This window comes from Python bivittatus, unplaced genomic scaffold, assembly GCF_059951505.1.
Source record: "Python bivittatus isolate LINGU-HERP-01145 unplaced genomic scaffold, Pbiv_v1 ctg000660_np1212, whole genome shotgun sequence".
NCBI classification, from domain to species: Eukaryota; Metazoa; Chordata; class Lepidosauria; order Squamata; family Pythonidae; genus Python; species Python bivittatus.
In genome coordinates, this window is record NW_028277092.1 from 2,418,545 (window position 1) to 2,439,378 (window position 20,834).

The 20,834-nt window shown below is 45.9% G+C and overlaps 1 protein-coding gene across 4 annotated transcripts; it reads right to left on the reverse strand.

Moving 5' to 3' along the window:
- Positions 1–316: 316 nt before the first annotated feature.
- On the reverse strand, positions 317–20,834 carry POLR3C (RNA polymerase III subunit C). Of its 4 annotated transcripts, none has more exons than XM_088151168.1 (15): positions 20,718–20,834; positions 19,495–19,786; positions 18,849–19,104; positions 18,578–18,763; positions 18,000–18,088; positions 17,172–17,276; positions 16,815–16,907; positions 16,071–16,151; positions 12,182–12,233; positions 11,394–11,454; positions 7,631–7,781; positions 5,893–5,994; positions 5,761–5,810; positions 5,309–5,458; positions 317–497 (listed from the first exon to the last, which is right to left on the reverse strand). In XM_088151168.1, exons 2-15 carry the CDS (start codon positions 19,639–19,641, stop codon positions 419–421), a joined length of 1,602 nt encoding a protein of 533 aa, XP_088007294.1. In that variant the 5' UTR covers positions 19,642–19,786; positions 20,718–20,834; the 3' UTR covers positions 317–418. The 4 variants fall into 4 exon arrangements, with proteins under 4 accessions (XP_088007294.1, XP_088007293.1, XP_088007295.1 ...); XM_088151167.1 differs by having other exon boundaries at positions 20,648–20,820; XM_088151169.1 differs by lacking the exon at positions 17,172–17,276 and having other exon boundaries at positions 20,648–20,820.

Below are 20,834 nucleotides of genomic sequence, written 5' to 3' on the forward strand. Positions count from 1 at the left end.
AAGTCAAGCCAAGCTCAATCCAGCAGTTGAGCCCAGCCAAAGAATCTTACAGAGCTGCGCCTGGGTTTGGAAAGCTGGCTGCTAGGCAGGTCTCAAATTGCTCTGAAGGTTGTCTGCATTGCAGGACTGTGGTGCTTCTGCTTCAAGAGCACAAAGGGATCCTGGGACTCTCATTCTCCACCAGAAGAACTCTGTAGAGGTACTTTATCTCCTACCCTGATTTGAGAAGGCTTTTGCTTAAGAGCAGTTTCTGAAGGTGTCAGGGACCAGCATACATTCAATTCACACATTCCGTTCATCAAAAGCTACCACCACATCAAGGCAACAATTCTTTTTATCTTCTTTTTATGAAAACAAAACAAACAGACTTTAAAAATTAAAAGATGAAGGCAGTATTTTTTGAGCTCCAGCAGGAGGGTTAGTGCCTGATGGTGCTGTTGATGTATGATTCCAAAATAAAGATGGTTTCATCCACTTGATTTTCACTGGCATCAATCCTTGAATAAAAAGAGAAAATACAAGTTTATATAAAGGTTGTACCTTTTAATTGTTTAAGTGATTTGATTGATCAATTGAGAGGCTGCCATAGACAAAGACAGGTTCCTGATTAAATCTTTTTTCAGTGGAAATACTTTTAAAAATTGCAAATACCAAGCATTACTACAGAAGATGTATTACTCTCTAGGTGAGAAAGAACTTGGAATGACTCATAAACAGTGGTGCCTGCAGTAATATATTAAAAGTTATTTAAGATTAAGCTTATCTAACTATCTCTGAGTTAAGGACAAAAAGATAAGAATTTTGCTTAGATATCTGCTAATTAATCTACATTGTTCAGTGGTATCAATTTTAGGCATGATCTCTCTGCCTCAAATAAACTTCCTGCCTGATTGCCTGGAGACAAATATGATTCACCATAGGTGACCACATCTTTTTAAAATAATGCAAGAAAGAAAAGAGACAATCCTCTTTTAACTAATTAATGCAGGGATGGGAAAATGAAGACCCATCAGATATTGCTGAACACAATGTCCAGCATCCCTGGGCTTCTAGCTCTGGTTAGGTGAGGGTTAGGGTTAGGAAACAGATTTCCAACTTGGACTTGTTTATTTCTTTATCCAATTTATATGGCTACCCATATCAAACAAGTGACTCTGGGCAACTAACAATAAGAAACCAGCAAATACCACCAAAAAACCCAAACCAAAATAAAATAAATACACAATCGGCAGCTGAAATAAAAATAAAACAAACAAGCAAGCATCAATACAAATATTTAAATAAAGATAATTTTTTTTTAATTTTATAAAAATTTTTATTTTCCATCCTCCAAACCCAGGAACACAGCCATAATAAACAAATAAATAATAAACTACTATGATCAACAAAAGGGGCACAAACTAAAAGTTATATGGAAGCACAGAATTCTGACTTGTGCCTGGCCTACAAATAATAGCAGCAGCAGCAGCAGCTGCTTTGGGTGCAATCCCTACACATCTGGAGCACCACTTGAAGACCATCAGCACTGACAAAATCGCCATCAGTCCATGGCAAAAGGCAGCTTTACTTGGAAGAGCTTCCGTCCTGCACCGATACCTCAAACACCACCGAACAACATCTGCCCATCCCAGGTCCTTGGGAGGGACTCAGTCAGTGGATAAAAACGCCAAACCCAGTCTAAATATCTGGCTGACTGCATGACCAACAACAACAACAATAAATGTATCCCATCTTTTTTAAATATAACGCAAAGTGGCAAACACACCTAATCCTCCTGCCTCCCATTTTCCCTATAACCACCACCTGTGGGGTGGGTTGGGCTGAGAGAGAGGGGCTGGCCCAAAGCCACTCAGCCGGCTTTCATGCCTAAGAGGGGACTAGAGCTCACTGTCTCTTGCTTTCTAGGCCAGCCCCTTCACCACCACACCAAACTGGCTTATCATGCGGCATCAGACGCCTCTATCACAGGAAACCACCTGCACAACTTGCCCTGAAAAGTCCTTCTTTTGTAGTGTGACCCCGGGAAAGGGTGTCTGATGGGTCAAGCAGAGTATTTCTACTGCCAGGGTCAATCTCCTGATCCTCCAGGGACTTCCCCATGCCTACACACTTTGTCAGGTGCTGCTGTTTTAATGGAACTTGTAATCCAGTACTGTATACTTTTTTGCTTTAACTTAAGCCACACTGAGAATATTTAAGGCAGGTTAAATAATTAAAATGGGGTACAACCTCAAAAACGACAGAATGATTTCAGTGCGTATCCAAGGCAAACCATTCAATATCACAGTCATCCAAGTCTATGCCCCAACCACTGATGCTGAAGAAGCTGAAGTTGACCGCTTCTATGAAGACCTACAACACCTTCTAGAACTAGCACCAAAAAAAGATGTCCTTTTCATCATAGGGGATTGGAATGCTAAAGTAGGAAGTCAAGGAGTAATCGGAATAACAGGCAAGTTTGGCCTTGGAGTACAAAATGAAGCAGGGCAAAGGCTAATAGAGTTCTGTCAAGAGAACAAGCTAGTCATAGCAAACACTCTTTTCCAACAACACAAGAGACGACTCTACACATGGACATCACCAGATGGTCAATACCGAAACCAGATTGATTATATACTTTGCAGCCAAAGATGGAGAAGCTCTATACAGACAGCAAAAACAAGACCAGGAGCTGACTGTGGCTCAGATCATGAGCTTCTTACTGCAAAATTTAGGCTTAAATTGAAGAATGTAGGGAAAACCACTAGACCACTCAGGTATGACTTAGATCATATTCCTTGTGAGTACACAGTGAAGGTGATGAATAGATTTAGAGGATTAGATTTGGTAGACAGAGTGCCTGAAGAACTATGGACGGAGGTCTGTAACATTGTACAGGAGGCAGCAACTAAAACCATCCCAAAGAAAAAGAAATGCAAGAAAGCAAAATGGCTGTCTGATGAGGCTTTACAAATAGCTGTGGAAAGAAGGAATGCGAAAAGCAAGGGTGAAAGGGAAAGATATAAGCAACTGAATGCAGATTTCCAGAGAATAGCAAGGAGAGATAAGAAGGCCTTCTTAAATGAACAATGCAAAGAAATTGAGGAAAACAATAGAATGGGGAAGACTAGAGATCTCTACAAGAAAATTGGAGATATGAAAGGAACGTTTAGTGCAAAGATGGGCATGATAAAGGACAAAAAAGGCAGGGACCTAACAGAAGCAGAAGAGATTAAGAAGCGGTGGCAAGAATACACAGAAGAACTATACAAGAAAGATCTTAATGTCCCTGATGTCCATGCTGGTGTGGTCACTGACCTTGAGCCAGACATCCTAGAGAGTGAAGTCAAGTGGGCCTTAGGAAGCATTGCTAACAACAAAGCTAGTGGAGATGACAGTATTCCAGCTGAGTTATTTAAAATACTAAAAGATGATGGTGTTAAAGTGCTGCACTCAATATGCCAGCAAGTTTGGAAAACGCAACAGTGGCCACGGGATTGGAAAAGGTCAGTTTATGTTCCAATTCCAAAGAAGGGCAACGCCAAAGAATGCTCAAACTATCGCACAGTTGCACTCATTTCACATGCTAGCAAGGTTATGCTCAAAATCCTACAAGCTAGGCTTCAGCAATACATGAACCAAGAACTACCGGATGTACAAGCTGGGTTTCGAAGAGGCAGAGGAACTAGAGATCAAATCGCCAACATTCGCTGGATCATGGAGAAAGCACGAGAGTTCCAGAAAAATATCTACTTCTGCTTCATTGACTATGCAAAAGCCTTTGATTGTGTGGATCACAACAAACTGTGGCAAATTCTTAAAGAGATGGGAGTACCAGACCACCTTACCTGTCTCCTGAGAAATCTGTATGCGGGCCAAGAAGCAACAGTTAGAACCGGTCATGGAACAACCAATTGGTTCAAAATAGGGAAAGGTGTACGACAAGGCTGTATACTGTCACCCTGCTTATTTAACCTATATGCAGAGTACATCATGAGAAATGCCAGGCTGGAAGAATCACAAGCCGGAATCAAGATTGCAGGGAGAATCATCAACAACCTCAGATATGCGGACGATACCACCCTAATGGCAGAAAGTGAAGAAGAACTAAAGAGCCTCTTGATGAGGGTGAAAGAGGAGAGTGCAAAAGCTGGCTTGAAACTCAACATTAAAAAAACTAAGATCATGGCATCTGGACCCATCAATTCCTGGCAAATAGAAGGGGTAGAAATGGAAGCAGTAACAGACTTCATTTATTTGGGCTCCAAGATCACCGCAGACGGAGACTGCAGCCATGAAATTAAAAGACGCTTGCTCCTTGGGAGGAAAGCTATGGCAAGCCTAGATAGCATATTAAAAAGCAGAGACGTCACCTTGCCGACAAAGATCCACATAGTCAAAGCTATGGTTTTTCCAGTAGTAATGTATGGCTGTGAGAGCTGGACCATAAAAAAGGCCGAGCGCCAAAGAATTGATGCCTTTGAACTGTGGTGCTGGAGAAGACTCTTGAGAGTCCCCTGGACTGCTAGGAGGTCAAACCAGTCAATCTTAAAGGAAATCAACCCTGATTGCTCATTGGAAGGATCGATAATGAAGCTCAAGCTCAGATACTTTGGTCACCTAATGCAAAGAGAGGAGTCTTTGGAAAAGACCCTGATGCTGGGAAAGATGGAAGGCAAAAGGAGAAGAGGACGGCAGAGGATGAGATGGTTAGATAGCATCCCTGAAGCAATGAGCATGAAACTGAGCAAACTCAGGGAGGCAGTGAAGGACAGGAAGGCCTGGCGCGATGTGGTTCATGGGGTCACGAAGAGTCGGACACGACTTAACGACTAAACAACAACAACAACAAAATAATTAAAAAGCAAACCCTTTAAATGAAACCTAAGAAAAGTCAGATTAAGGTGACAAAATGAGCAGTTCTGCCATGCTCCTGAAAAACAGACACAGGCACAACCTTTTGCAAAAAGGAAGCTGCATATGTCTTTGCCTTGGCATGATGTTCTGATCCTTACTTGCATTTTGGACATGGAAGAGCATTCAGAAACAGCTTCTCCTTCTCTGAGTAGAAATGCTAAGGCCTGTTCTTCTGCTGTCTTCTCCTTGGGGTGAAGGGCCTTCAATTCATCTCATCCAGTCTGGCTCGGCTCCATTTACCCCCACAGCCTGTGTCTGCAGTTGGTCTTTTTCCCCACCCCGGGCTAAATTTGGAGGGATCCAGTCCTGGTGCCTGTGGCAACTTTGGCTTCAGAAAGGATGGAGGAACTACACACTGGTGACACTGGGGGGGAAGGGCTTCAGTCAGCCCCCTCACCTGAGCCGTACTCACTTGTTGACGTTGTGCTTGAGGGTCTCCAGCTGCTGCCGTTCAGGGGCTGTGATCATTTCCTCAATCTCCTGCAGCTGCGCCTCCTCAGCCCCCGTGGCCTGGACCGAGGCAAGGATGGCCTCCACCCGCTGGCTCTTCTCCAGCAGGCGCCTGCCGTGAGACAAAGGCCATGATCGGACAGGCTTGTGGCTTCACTTGAATCACAGAGACCGCAAGGCCAAAGGCCAGACAATCTCAGCAGATGCATCCAAGACACAGGGCAGGAAATTTCATGAGAGCCACACCGCTCTCCCAAACACCAAATTACCAAGGAGAGCGTGCCAGACCCCTGCCTATCTCCATCCCACTTCCAGATGGAGAACTCTAAGGTTTCCACTCATCATCACAGAGTTGGATTCGAATGGCTGAACTGTCTTGCCTTACTCCTCCCACCCCTAGGATTCCCGACTCACCGGTTCTCCTTGGTCTCATGGAGTCGCCTCTCTATCAGATTGGCCACACACTGAAATGGAGAGAAAGAGAAGTTCTCATGACCACATTCCACTGGCAGGAGAGGTTTTAAAAAGGGAAAGCAGGATGCAAACCTTGTAACAGCGCTGGAGCAGCATCCGGGCAGACAAGAGAGTATTGACCGTGTACAAGTAGAAAGTCCGGGAAGGTGCATGATCTGGTGTCTTGGGGATTTCCTGTTTTGGGGAGAAAGAGCCAGATAAAGGATTAACTTTGCTAATATTGATACATCACTATCATATTCCTGTCTAGAGCTGTGATATTTCAATCAGATTCCAGAGGGAAGTGGTGGGCTATGTAGAAATAGAATTTCTACATAGGAATTTTTATTTATTTGTTTGTTTATATTTATCTATTATTAAATTTAGGTGACTCTGGGTGGCTTGCAATTGAAAACCAAGACAATAAAAACAATAAAAATATAAATATCCCCCAATTAAAATCACAAATGATTTCTGTAAAAGCCAATATACAATTCAAGATGATGGTGGAGCAGTATCAATCATCCCACCAGCCAGTTCCAGCAATGCAAGCCCCCATCAGGCCCCCAGGCCATCCTGCATAGCCATGTTTTTACACCCTTTTGGAAGGCCAGGAGAGTGGGGCAGCCCAAACCTCAGCTGGCAAGCTTTCCACAGGGCAGGGGCCACAGCAGAAAAGGTCCTCTTCTTAGACCCTGCCAGACAAAATTCCCTGACTGGTGGGGTATGCAACATGCCCCTTCTGCTGGACCAAGTGGGGCGGGCTGATATAATGGGGGCGAGACAACTCCTTAGATAACCTGGTCCTGTGCCATAAAGGGGTTTAAAAGTGATAACCAACACCTTGAATTGGGCCTGAAAGCAAACTGGCAACCAATGCAGCTTGCATAACAGGGGTGTTATATGTGCCACTCTACGGGCATTCAAGACTGCGCTGCTGCATTTTGCACCAGCTGTAACTTCCAAATACTCTTCAAGGGTAGCCCCATGTAGAGTCCACTGCAGTAATCCAAACAGGAGGTGACCAGGCATGAGTGACTACACGGAGGGCCTCCTGATCCAGGAAGGGGCATAACTGATGCACAAAACGAAGTTGTACGAAGGCCCTCCTAGCCACGACTGCCGCCTGCTCTTCGAACAGGAGTTGTGAGTCTAGGAGGACCCCCAGATTGTGCACTGGCTCTGTTTGGGGTAGTGCAACCCCACCTAGAACCAAAGATGATAAACTCCTAGATCTTGAGGCTCCCCATATCCACAGCCACTCTGTTTTACCAGGGTTCATTGAAGCCTGTTGTTCCCCATCCAGGCTCCTACAGCCTCCAGGCACCTGGGATGGAGATATATAGTTGAGTATCATCAGCGTACTGATGATGCCTCATTCCATGGTGCCGGATGATCTCACCCAGCAGTTTCATGTAGATGTTAAATAGGAGTGGCGAGAGTGCTAAACCCTGAGGCACCCCACAAAGTAAGGGCTGCGGGCTGGATCTCCTGCTCCTTATCAACACCGATTGGTGTCAGCCTTGGAGGAAAGAGCTGGACCACCACAAAACTGTGCCACCCAGCCCCAACTCCCGCAGCCGACCCAAAAGGAACCTCTCTCTTTCCTGGTAATGGGAACTGACTTCCGCTCAAGAATCACCCGGTCAACCTGCAGCTTGTGAAGGCTTGCAAGGAACCTCACTTCCATCACTGGCTCGGAAAGTCTGCCAGAGTCACCTTGACTTTCCAGGCAGAGCTCCTCAGGTCCTGCAAAGTGGCCTGCTGCCTCGCCCTCACAGCTTGGCCTGTGCACTGGGGATTGTCATGACAACACAAGGAGAGCCAGTACCTGCAGGGCTACGATATTGGCCGATAACATTTTGTACATCATTTCTTTCGCTTCTTTGGCTGGGATCATGGCAAAGTCCTCTATCTGCTTCTGTTCCAGGTGCCTCTTTCTTAATAAAAGTCGGAAAATGCGGGCACAGCGGGACCCAAATCTGTATCCAGGAAGAAAGCGAAGAGCCTGTTCTGACCAGGGCAATTAAAAACCAGTGACCCCACTTCCTCCCATACCGAGCAGGAAAACAGATGAAAACTTTCATGTAAGCTGTAAAACAGGAATAGTTCATACATATACATACTAACACACTTGCACCTTTCCCTTCAAACCCCAATAATTCTACCCCCCAGAATTAAGTGCAGCCACCAAAAAGCTACATCACTAACCCACTGCTTGCCACTGGGTATGACGGAAAGACATCCAGTATTTGAAATGCATGGTGGGAGAGGAAATATTAAGCAAACTGGTTTCTCCAAAACTATAGTTTTACAGAATAAATTAGAACACGTACACAAGCAAGTTGCATGCTATTTTTCCTACTTTGCTCTGTTACACAGATGAGTAAGCACTAATAATGTATTCCTAAGATAAAATATTTAGTGGATTTTTTAAAATCAAAGAGTAATTTATTTTAAAGGCATGTGTTTTATTATTTACAAAATTTGTACCCCCCTTTTATTCAGAAATGCTTAATAAAAGCATTAATAATTAATTAATTAATTAATTAATTAAAAAATGCCTAGTGTTCCCTCCTCCCACTTTTTTCCTCAACAGCAACCCTTGTAAGATAGAGTGACCAGCCCAGAGTCCCTAAAGGAGCTTCCATGGGGTGGGGTGGGAGGAATACAACCTGGGTCTCCCCTCTCCAAGTCCAATCCCTTGACCACTTATGCCACTTTTCTTTCTTGAAAAAAATACTTTTGTTGTCTAACTTGGACCTGCTCTCTGGAAAAGGATGCTGGCACTCTGCTGAATTGTGGAGTCCTCGAGGTTCTCTGAGCTTGGTTCTTTTCTTGCAAACGTTTCATTACCCGGCTAGGTAACATCTTCAGTGCTATGGTACTCTGCTAAATCCCTGGAATGGAGTGGGACCTTTATCTGCAACCCACCCAAAAGGTTTACTAGGAAGTTTTCAGTATATAGTGGGGCAAAAAAGTATTTAGTCAGCCACCAATTGTGCAAGTTCTCCCACTTAAAAAGATGAGAGAGGCCTGTAATTTTCATCATAGGTATACCTCAACTATGAGAGACAAAATGAGAAAAAAAATCCAGAAAATCACATTGTCTGATTTTTAAAGAATTTATTTGCAAATCATGGTGGAAAATAAGTATTTGGTCACCTACAAACAAGCAAGATGTCTGGCTCTCACAGATCTGTAACTACTTCTTTAAGAGGCTCCTCTGTCCTCCACTCGTTACCTGTAGTAATGGCACCTGTTTGACCTTGTTATCAGTATAAAAGACACCTGTTCACAACCTCAAACAGTCACACTCCAAACTCCACTATGGCCAAGACCAAAGAGCTGTCGAAGGACACCAGAAACAAAACTGTAGACTTGCTCCAAAATATGTGGGACCTTTCCCAATTGAGAAAGTTATAAACCCTGTGGCATTTAGATTATCATTGCCAAAACATTATAGAAATATTCATCCTGTTTTCCATGCAAATTTACTGAAAGCATTCAGTAATTGGCATCCTTGGCATCCTGATCCATCTCCACCAACACCTATCATGATTGAAGGACAAAGTCACTTTGAAGTAAAAGACGTTTTGGACTCTAGAAAACATAAAGGCAAACTCCAGTACTTGATTCAATGGAAACATTTTCCCAAAACCCATCACGAATGGGTGGACAGTGTTAATGTTAAAGCCCCTAAACTACTTGCTCGTTTTCACTCACAGTACCCTGACAAGCCTAAATGTTCATTGTTATATTTCTATCTTCTTTTTCAGATTTTCTTCCGAATGTAGGAACATTCGTTCTGTTGGAGGGCGGCATGTCAGGATCTACGCAAACCAGAATCTTCAATTGTTTTAATGTGCTTTGATTCCTAACCATACTTTTGCTTTTATTGCTAACCAAAGATCAATAGTGAAATGCTGGGAATGTTATTCCAACCGTTTGCTTGACCTGCCATAAAGGGGGGGAAAGAGGAGGCCAGGTGCTGTTATCTCTATCTTGAACCAGACATCCAAGGCCAGGAGGTGTGAGAACTGGAGCAAGGCACGAAGAGCTGCAAGCGGGAATAGAAACCTAGAAGGGGGGGAAGTTGGGCTTAAAAAGACAAGGCTTTGCTATGTTGAGTCAGACTCAACAAACTATGATGCTGTGTGCTTCGCCTAAATAAAGAAATCTCTGATGGAACCTTTTGTCTCCAGAGGATTTACTGAACTTTGGGATTGAGTGTGCAGACTCTGACACCAGGCTGGGAAGACTGAATCTGTAATAGGCAAGCAGCTTGGTGTGAAGAAATCAACTGTGGGAGCAATAATTAGAACATGGAAGACATACAAGACCACTGATAATCTCCCTCGATCTGGGGCTCCACGCAAGATCTCACCCTGTGGGGTCAAAATGATCACAAGAATGGTGAGCAAAAATCCCAGAACCACATGGGGGGGGACCTAGTGAATGACCTGCAGAGAGCTGGGACCAAAGTAACAAAGGCTACCTTCAGTAACACACTACGCCGCCAGGAACTCAAATCCTGCAGTGCCAGACGTGTCCCCCTGCTTAAGCCAGTACATGTCCGGGCCTGTCTGAAGTTTGCTAGAGAGCATTTGGATGATCCAGAAGAGGATTGGGAGAATGTCATATGGTCAGATGAAACCAAAGTAGAACGTTTTGGTCTAAACTCGTCGTGTTTGGAGGAGAGAGAATGCTGAGTTGCATCCAAAGAACACCATACCTACTGTGAAGCATGGGGGTGGAAACATCATGCTTTGGGGCTGTTTTTCTGCAAAGGGACCAGGACGACTGATCCGTGTAAAGGAAAGAATGAATGGGGCCATGTATCGTGAGATTTTGAGTGAACACCTCCTTCCATCAGCAAGGGCATTGAAGATGAAACGTGGCTGGGTCTTTCAGCATGACAATGATCCCAAACACACCGCCCGGGCAACGAAGGAGTGGCTTCGTAAGAAGCATTTCAAGGTCCTGGAGCGGCCTAGCCAGTCTCCAGATCTCAACCCCATGGAAAACCTTTGGAGGGAGTTGAAAGTCCGTGTTGCCCAGCGACAGCCCCAAAACATCACTGCTCTAGAGGAGATCTGCATGGAGGAATGGGCCAAAATACCAGCAACAGTGTGTGAGAACCTTGTGAAGACTTACAGAAAACGTTTGACCTCTGTCATTGCCAACAAAGGATATATAACAAAGTATTGAGATGAACTTTTGATATTGACCAAATACTTATTTTCCACCATGATTTGCAAATAAATTCTTTAAAAATCAGACAATGTGATTTTCTGGATTTTTCCCCCCATTTTGTCTCTCATAGTTGAGGTATACCTATGATGAAAATTACAGGCCTCTCTCATCTTTTTAAGTGGGAGAACTTGCACAATTGGTGGCTGACTAAATACTTTTTTGCCCCACTGTATCACTGCTTAGACAGTTTGAAATCTACTGAACAAGAATCTTTGGAGACCTTAAAGAAAATAAGGGGCAAGGACACAAGAGACAGGTTCCCTGGATATAAGGAAAAAGTCTATTCCAAGGAAATCGGGAAGTGAAACAAACAGAGCAAAAGGCATGAAGAACTTTACCTTTCCTGCACAATAGATTCGAGTGTTGCAGTGGCTAGAGAGGCCAGGGCCTTATGAAGATCGGTTTGATAGAATGTTAGGGGAAACATATGGAAAAACGGACCCACTTCCTCTGGATTGACTGAAGTTTGGAACTGCCTGGAGAAACTCAAGAAGGTCAAAACAGCTCCCCCATGGAGGACCACATTCCCTGAGGGCTGCGTGGTGCAAAGAGCTGAAGAGAATAGCAGAGAGGGTCCAGAGCCAAATATGGATAAGGGTCCTGGTCTTTTTCCAGCACTCTTTCTCTCCCCAGGCAGCCCATTGCAGCTGGCTCTTTCCAACAGTCTAAACGTACCTCTTCCAGACAGGTTCTGAAATTAAGCCATGTGCTGCCTAGGGGTCTCAGAGTGTGGGTTGCCCCCCTCCCCCGTACTGAAGAGGTGACAGCCTACCTTGCCACAACATCATTACTTGCCAATGCTGCACCCAGAGGCTGCAGACGGGACCACTCTCTCTGGACTGCTGCCACCCCTCTACCACTTCTTCCTTAGCCCTGTCCTTTCTCTGGAGCAGGGCTGGACACGCAAGCTACTCCCTCTTCCTTCTGCGCACACCTGCCCCCCTCAAGCTGGTCGTGTTTCCTTCTAGCAGAATGGAATGGAATTGGTGACCCTCAGTAGTGGGGGAAGATGTGCATACTCTGTTCAGTATGACAAAGAATGCCTGCCCTCTTGCATTATTACCCACAGGGCTTCCTTCTGATCCTGAGTCTAGCCCTCATGATACAAAAGAGCCCCAAAGGATACTGATCACATACATCCCTCCACCGCTGTCACCTGATTTCCCAACGAACTCAAGCTGTGGAGAGAATAAAGGGCTGAATATAGAAGTCTCTCAGGTCTGAAAAAAGGAAACCAAAAGGACACCACATTCCTGAAGCATTTTTCAAATACTAGTAAGGCAGAAAACATTTTGTTTCCCCATTATGGTGCCAAGTCAGCATGCTTGTCTGGAATGGGTGCTCTCGTCTGGAGGATCTTAGTATGTGGCAGATGGCCGGAGGCTTACTGTTTTGGACCATGTGGTGGTGAAGTCTTCTGGAGTCGTTTCCTGACTGGACCGAGCTGGATTGGCCCTCTATCTGGCCCAAGCGGCTTGCATCCCTTGTCAGGCTACTTGGCAGCTTGGGGCAGAACTGCGCAGGGTGCCCAAGGCTTATCCCCTTACCTGCGTCGTGGCTTAGAGAATTGGCCTTGAGGGATTGGAGCTGGTGGTGGCAGCGGCTGGATGGTTGCATTGCTGGGTGCCCAGACTGGCTGCTTTGCGATGGAGGTACTCCGTGTGCTTTGCGGCAATTGGTGACGCAGCGGTGGGAAGGAGGCCGGCGCTGCCGATGACAACGGAGGAAGCCCTACGTCGGCTTACAGAAGAGACATATTGCTTCGGAGCAAGGATGAAGGTGCTATAGGGGTGCGGATGAAAGCTATCTTTTTCTTTCATCGTGGTCACACGGGAGTGAGGGACTTTGCTGTGGCGAAGGGAGGGCTGGATCGGGTGGTTGCAGCTGCCTGGGCCCTGTGGCTACAGCTCCATCCCCTATGTGGTTGGTAGCCATCTTGCCTCCTTCCTGGCTGGGGGCTGGAAGGCATCTTGTAGCAGCCATTTCCACGTGGGCTGTTTCAAGCGGAAGTCATTGTGACCCAAGAGGACTTTGACTGGAAAGATTGGATTAGGGAACTGGTCATCAAGTAGGAGAGTTTGTGGGTTGTGATTCTGCCTACCTTCCCATGGATGAGAGCCGGGCGTGGGGGTTGGATCATTGGGACTGAATAGTTGGATGCCTAACCAGTCTGGTGAGAGGGGACTGGCTGAAGGAATTGTGTGCTTGGTATATGGGGGTGAGGTGGGTCCCTGAGTAGCTGGAAGCACTGAATGCACTCCAAAGTGCCTCTGGTATTAGGGGGGCCCTAGTTAGTTGACTGTGATTGTGTGAGTAAGGTGGAGGGTGCGGGTTTGGGCATGGACCTTTATGGACAGGGGAGGGGGGAAGGCTCTGAAGGGATGGAGGCAGGTTGTAACATCCCAGTAGTGACCGGTAGGGGGAGACATGATGGGAGGTGGGTGGTGGGCTGCTCACAGGGACCGTGCCACAGGTATATTGTTCCTGTGACATGTTCCAGCCCCTCAAACTCGTTCCCAGGCCCTGGATGGCAGACCAAGGCCCTGGGTTGTCAGCTGCTGCTGCAGCTGAATGCCAGGTCGGTCTGGAATAAGGGTACCCTCATTCATGACTTGATGGTCGATGAAAGGCTGACCTGGTGTAATTACTGAGACCTGGCTGGGACAGGAAGGGGGGGTTCCCCTCTCTGAGATGTGCCCAGCTGGGTTCCAGGTGCAGCACCAGCCAAGATCCCAAAGGTAGGGGTGGTGGGATGGCAGTGGTCATCCAAGGTACTTGGGAGGCATCCAGGGGCGCTGCCACTTAGATTGCCAGGTGTGAGGCCCTATTTGTTAAGTTGGGTACTAAAAGGGATCAGTTGGAACTGCTGCTATTGTACCAGCCTCCCTGGTGCATAGCAACCTCCCTGCCTGAGCTTCTTGACTCTGGCCAGATTGGCAGTGGAGTTCCCCAGGCTTATGGTTTTGGGGGACTTCAACTTGCCTTCTCTGGCTGTGGGGTCTGAGGTAGCTTGGGAGTACATGGCCACCATGACAGCCATGGGCCTGTCCCAAGTCATCCCCTGCCCAACATGTAACAGTGGTCATACACCTGACCTGGTTTTTCTGTTGGAGGAATGGCAGAGTGTTCTGGATTTGGGGGAGATACTGGTTTCTCCCCTATCATGGTCAGATCACTCCCTGGTAAGCCTCTGGTGCCACCCCCCTCCGCAGAGAGGCTGGGCCTATTAGATCGGCCCGTCCCAGGTAAATGATGGACCCGACTGGGTTCCCGAGGGAGCTTGAGGTTGTTCCGGAAGGTCTGCTACATGGTCCGGCCGAAGCCTTAGTGGCCACTTGGAGTGGGAGAGCGGCTGCAACTTTGGACCGGATTGCGCCTGAGCAGCCTCTCTGTGCCCATGGCTCTCAGAACCCTCCCCGAAGAGCTAAGGAAGCTTAAGAGGGCTAAGAGACCGCTGGTGAACAACAAAGAGTGAGGACAATCGAACCTGAGCTAGAGCCACTATCAGAGGCTACCTCGTGGTGGTAAAGGCAGCAAAACGTAATTATTTCTCCACCCTTATTGCATCCGCAGATAGTCACCAGTGGCCCTGTTTCGGGTGACTTGGTCCCTCCTTGGAGGGAGTAATACTGGGATTCACCTACAGGGTCGCTGTGAGGAAGATGCTGCACATCTAGTGGATAAAAGTCACTTGTTATTTGCTCTACGTTGGACTCCAAACTTAGGGCAGAACAGTAGAGGTTACGGGGACCAAGTCCTACATGGTTATCTGGGGGGCCTTTGATCCCGTTGAACCTGAGGAAGTGGACAGGGCTCTTATAGCTGCTATTTCAGCCACTTCTGTGTTAGATCCATGCCCCTCCTGGGTGGTTAAGGCTGCCCGGGAGAGGACACGTGATTGGATCTAGGTGGTGGTTAATTCTTCCTTGAGGGAGGGGGTGGTCCTGCCAGCTCTTAAGGAGGTGATGGTGCACCCTCTCCTCAAGAGGACATCGCTTGACCCAACTAGTCTGGACAGTTTTTGTCCAGTCTCCTACCTCCCCTTTTTAGTGGATGAAAGTGGTCGCATGGCAACTTCAAAGGACCCTGGATAAAGCAGATTATCTGGACCCCTTTCAGTCAGGGTTCAGGCTGGGTTATGGGACTGAGACGGCATTGGTCATGTCCTTGGATGACCTCTGGCAGGAACAGGATGGGGGTAGTGCATCCATCTTTGCTCTTCGTGACCTCTCAGTGGCCTTCAGTACCATCGATCATGGCATCCTTCTGGACCGGCTTCGGGAGTTGGGGGTGGGCGGCCCTGTGTTGTGCTGGTTCTCCTCTTTCCTCCAGGGTCAGTTCCACTTGGTGTTGATAGTGGGGAAGAGGTCTAGCCCACAGCCCCTACTTTGTGGGGTGCCCCAGAACTCGGTCCTCTCCTCTCTTATTTAACATTTACATGAGACCACTGGGTGATGTGATCTGATGAGGTTTGCGTGAGGTATCATCAATATACTGATGATACCCAGCTTTATATTTGTACCCTGGGCTGCCTGAGTGATGCCATGGATGTTCTGTCCCAATGCCTGAAGGCTGTAGGGGCCTGGATGGAGCACTTCGACTCAACTTCAACTCAACCCAAGCAACCCAAAAAGACCGAGCAGCTTTGGGATGTTGGCTGGCAGGGACTAGGAGGCATGCCTTCTCTGCCGTAGCCCCTGCCCTCTGGAATATTCTCCCTCCAGAGATTAGGATGGCCACAACCCTGTTGGTCTTTTGTAAGGCCTTGAAGACCTAGTTATGTGCCCGGGCCTGGGGCCCTGAGTGTATTAAGGGTCCTGTTTCCTGGTTATATTGATATCTATGGTTATAATTCTTCTTGGCTGTTATATATTTATTTTTGTATGGTGTTTGTACATGATTGTACAACCATATCATGATTGTTCGCCGCCCAGAGTCATTTGTCTGAGATGGGTGGCCATAGAAATAGAATAAATGAATAAATAAATATAAATAAATATATAAATTTTTCTTACAGGGTCATCTGCCAGTAAGGTTAGGTACTGATCAAGAATCTGCTTGGAGATGTTGTAACCAGTCGGAAGTAATCGGAATATCTTAAAAAAGAAAGAAAAGAAAACGTGTTATAAATTTCATGACTATTGAGAGATATTTTAAAACGCTATTAAATATAAGCAGAAAACTGGCAACAGCTGAGAATATTTCTGCAGAACCATGTTGAAAGTTTTTTTGAGTTTCTTCTCTTTCAACGGGATACTTTACATCACAAAGGATCCATCCTTACTTCAAAAGTGGTATATCACATGTTGAATGTAGAAATGAAAAAGTTGCATGAGCAACTTCCAAAACTCTCTTCATGCATCCAGAAGTAGAGGTGTGTTCCCATGGATCTTGGTCTCTGACATGGGATGTTCAGATTTTAAAAACCATCCCAAAGGTATGTTTGCACAAAGCAAAAACTGTTTGATAAGAATTCCTCTGTCTGCTTACTAAAACCTCAGCTCATTTGCATACCAGGACAACTCTGCTAAACTTTCAGGCTGCTCCAGCACTTGCATTAGGGCCACTCCAGCAGCATGGCTTTACCAAAAATGCTTCTTGTTTGGCCAGGAGTCTGTGACCTCCAATGTGAACAAGAACTGCATCTATCTGATTACTGAGGATTAGTGGCATGGCTTTTATATTCTGGCATTTTGCCAAAACCTACCTCCTCTGGCCACAAAATTAAACTCACTACTGAAGTTCAAACGGTGACTCACCTCATTGGAAGAGAGTGGCTGGGTGTAGGGGGCATTAGAAGAGGTTGTGACTTCACTCATTCGCAACATTGTCCGGACAATTTCACTACTGGTCTGTTGGAGACAGAAGAAAAGTTAGGAGTTGTAACAGAGGCCATGCCCTTGTTTCTGGTCTACTACACATCACAGTGGAGGCAAAGGCACATGTGACTGATTCTCCTCCTTCCTCCCAAGAAAAAAAAAACTTGCCAGGGAAAAAGCTGGGCCCTTTCTTGTAAGAAAAGACAACAGTTAGGCAGACAATCATGAAATGCCAAAGAAAAGCAACCAATCTTCAGCACCAATGACCAGGAGGTATTTGAGGGAGGTATTACCCACCTGGTCCATTCTGTTGGCCACAGCACTGACAATCGCTTGATCCCGAAAGTGCTGGTGGAAACGGTCAATGTTGACTTGCCAGTAGATTCCACTGTCTGGAGGAGGCTGAAATGGGCCGGAGTGGGGTGGGAAAGCAGGTATGTGTATCTGCAGGCTGAGGATGAGAGCCTATCCCATCTCGCCCCAATCTAAACGTTTTGATGCAAACTCTAACCTATAAGCGAATATGTGTAGCTCAGGGTTGAACTGTGGACTCCTTGAGGTTCTTTGAGCTTGGTTGTTTTCTTGCAAACGTTTCGTTACCCGGCTGGGTAACATCTTCAGTGCACTGAATAAAACAACCAAGTTCAGAGAACCCCAAGAACTCCACAAGCTCTAATTTGCCAATTTGCATATATTATGCGTAGTGAGCAAGTTTACAAGAAACCTGGCTTTTTGAATGATATACTCTTGATTTGCCTGGCAAAGAACTGTTGAAGTTGTTATGCAGAGGTTAGTTTTAGCCTTGTATGAACCTTTCCCATGTCCAGGGGAATACGGAACTGGCCCTTTTGCTTTCACCAGGTTTATGCTGGTCTACGACTCTCAAGATTTAATCAGGGAACAGGTGATGGAACCCATAACAAAAGAAAGTAACTGCTCAAAGACATTCTTATCTTCAAGTGATATAACTCCTTTGAATTAAGGCAACACTTGGCTTTATAGTAAGTTTCCCTCATCCTATCTCCCACTAGAATCTGATCTACCCAGCTCCTATTCTGGCATCTAAGTTCTACCATCCAGTTTTCTCTCATCTTAAAGTTATCCTGGAAGCAGTGTCCATGCTACCTCTTTGCTTTCTGTGTCTTTCTTTGAGCGCTTTCCTGCTCGTTCACCGTCTTCCTTGGTGTTGTCTGAATGCTTCCGCTTTCCCTTTCCTGTTGGCCAAAAGAGAAAACGTGTTTCTTTCAGCAGCACCAACAAATGTGTATTCTCTCCCCCCATCCCTGCCCAGGAATGCTGTAGGCTTGATCTGCCATCTGTTTCTCTCAGGTCAAATTCCTATAAGCTGCTTTGACTGGTAAGATACAGTCATGTTTTCATCTTAGAAAACACAGGAATTGAGAACCAGAGGAATTAGGCCAATACAGCCTCACAATGATATTTATGGGGTTCTTTGTGTGAGGGACACAGTAGGTATAAGATTAATAAAACTTAGATGACATATCTCCAAATAAAAGGCAAAAAAACAAACCACACACATCATTTCATTCTTTCCCTCAAACTAGTTGCAAACTATTGGTTTCTTTCTATTCCCATTGCTTCTAAAATGCTTTTGGGACCCTGCCAAATCCCAGCTGTACCTTGCTAATCCACTCATAGGTTTAATTCAATAGACACACTGTCTAAGCTATTTAGCTCCTCACCTATGAGGTTCAGCTTTGGAACAGCATACATGTCCTTCTCATTACAGACCAATGTGGGTGCAGGAGAAGGCAGAGTCTCTGTAGACTCAGAACCTTCAGGAGGTAAAGGGCATCTCTGAACAAAATGTGTGTCTGCCAGGCACGTAAAGGTGGTGGAGACTTCACTGTAATCCATTGTTTTACCATCTGTGGACAAAGACACAAACAAACTTTTCAAACTGGTCTTTCAAGCAGCATTTTCCCAACGCAGAAGCCCACCAGATCTGCTCACCTTCCATTGTCTCTGTCAGTCGGTCAGCCACCTTCTTCACCACAGCACTCATTGTCATTTTACCATTGAGTAGCAACTCCTCCACAATCAGTTCACCTGTGTCACTGTAGAGAGTCTTGGCTGTATAAATATAGCGGGGATAGCGGAGGATCCGCAGTACTCGGCTACGTTGGGCTTCATACTCTACCAGGCCTCGCTTCTGCTGCTGGAACATCACCAAGTTGTGTTGGATGAGGACACAGAGAGCCTTCCGGACCTGCATAAAAGCAGAGGAAATGAAACTTATATATACTTCTCTCCAGATTTGCAGACCAACTCTTTGCCAACAACAGCAAGATTTCAAAGGCCCCTTTCCCCTCAGAACTGCAAACACCTTCATTTCCAAAACCTTACAATAGCCTTGTAAAGTAGAACATAGTTAATCCTATACTGAATGGCTCAGAAAAGAACGGCTTGCTGAAATCTGTGAACTGTCTGCACGGTTCTCCTAAACCAACTTTTCAGGCAACTTGGACGTCCTTAATTTCACTCAGGATTGAACTGTTAATGAGTGTGAGTGAGAACATCAGTGGGATCCAGGGATACCTAGTTAATCTCTTAGTTTAGGTTAGCCTGTTACACACACACACAAAAAAAATCAATCTACCTGGTCAAGCGACATGCCTGTGTTGTGGGCAATCATCCATAACGTCTGTCCCCCCATACGGATGAGCTGTGTTCCAACCTTTTCCACAATTTCACCAAAATGTTCACAGAGCAGAAGAGAAGAAAGCTTGATTTCGGCCTGGGTCATTCTCCTGGACAATTATGTGGGTATGTAATGGTCTGCAATGAAATGTATGAGCCACCCCAAATCAGCAAATAGCTCCAGTGAGGATTTCAGTGCCCAAAATGAGAATCAAGACTCCACCATTCAGTGTAAGTCATCAGTTCTGCATCTGAAAAGAGAAAGATTTACACATTCAGAGTCTAACTGAAAACTGGTCCAACCATTCAGTAGAATCCTGGGCTAATACTTCCTCTGATTTTTGCTTCAGGGACGGAGGAAAAACTTACCTGTTTCAGGTAGCCTTCGACAATACATTACCTGTTTCAGTTCGCTCCCATAAAAGGCCAAACCTACCTTGCAGTGGGCTTTGGGCCAGGGCCTCTCAGGTCACACCAAGCCCAGACCTTATGGTGAGATGGGCACTGGCTGCAATGTGTGAAAACAACACGGATATATGCCAATGGCATACAAAGACTGTGTATGGTATAACTTGTCCCAAGGCGGCAAAATTTGAGAGAGGACAATGGGAATAAGGGAAAGAAGGGAGAATGTGCAGGCCGCTCAGGCACACTGGCCAAGAAGGAAAGAGTACAGTAAAAGGATCTGTCTATTATATTATACTGCACTACATAAAATAACATTGGTAATATAACAATGGCCATAATATATCCATCATTTTTCTGTTGGGCTTTTATGGTTTGCCTTTTCTTTATTTTTGTAAGTCACCTTGAGTGTTTAGATAAGCGGGGGTGGGGTGGAGGGTGGATAGGTTTGTAACGAATGAACCAAAACAAAAAATCCACACTGACCCAGTGGGAGTGAACTCTTGATGACGATCTATAATCTAACAATATAATAGCAAGAATACAAAAATAATAGCGAAGAGAATGCGTAATGCTTTCTCCTCCCTTCCCTCCATCTGTCAGAAATGCGACCCAGAGATCCCCTGACTCCCAGCCCTCCCACTGGAAGGGGAGGCCTGCCCTTCCCCGCCGCTCTTCCAGCCCTACGCAGCCTTTCCTTTATTCACCTTCTCCTCAGTTTCTTCCTCTTCTCGGGCACAGACCCCCACCTTGCACGTGAAAGAGATTCCCCCCCACCTTCTTTTTCGTTTCTTTTTAACTGCACGCTTCCCGACGTAGGCCTCAAGCCCGCCCTTCGGCAACCACGGCAACGGCGCCCCGCCGGAAGTGTCTCTTGTCTTGAAGCCGATTTCC

Coding starts and splice junctions, on each gene's coding strand:
- POLR3C (XM_088151168.1), bottom strand. CDS start 19,641: ATGACCCAGGCCGAAATCAAGCTTTCTTCTCTTCTGCTCTGTGAACAT. Junction 19,105..19,494: donor CAGGCATGTCGCTTGACCAG/GTAGATTGATTT, acceptor GCTTTTATGCAG/GTCCGGAAGGCTCTCTGTGT. Junction 498..5,308: donor CTCAAGCACAACGTCAACAA/GTGAGTACGGCT, acceptor TTTTTATTCAAG/GATTGATGCCAGTGAAAATC.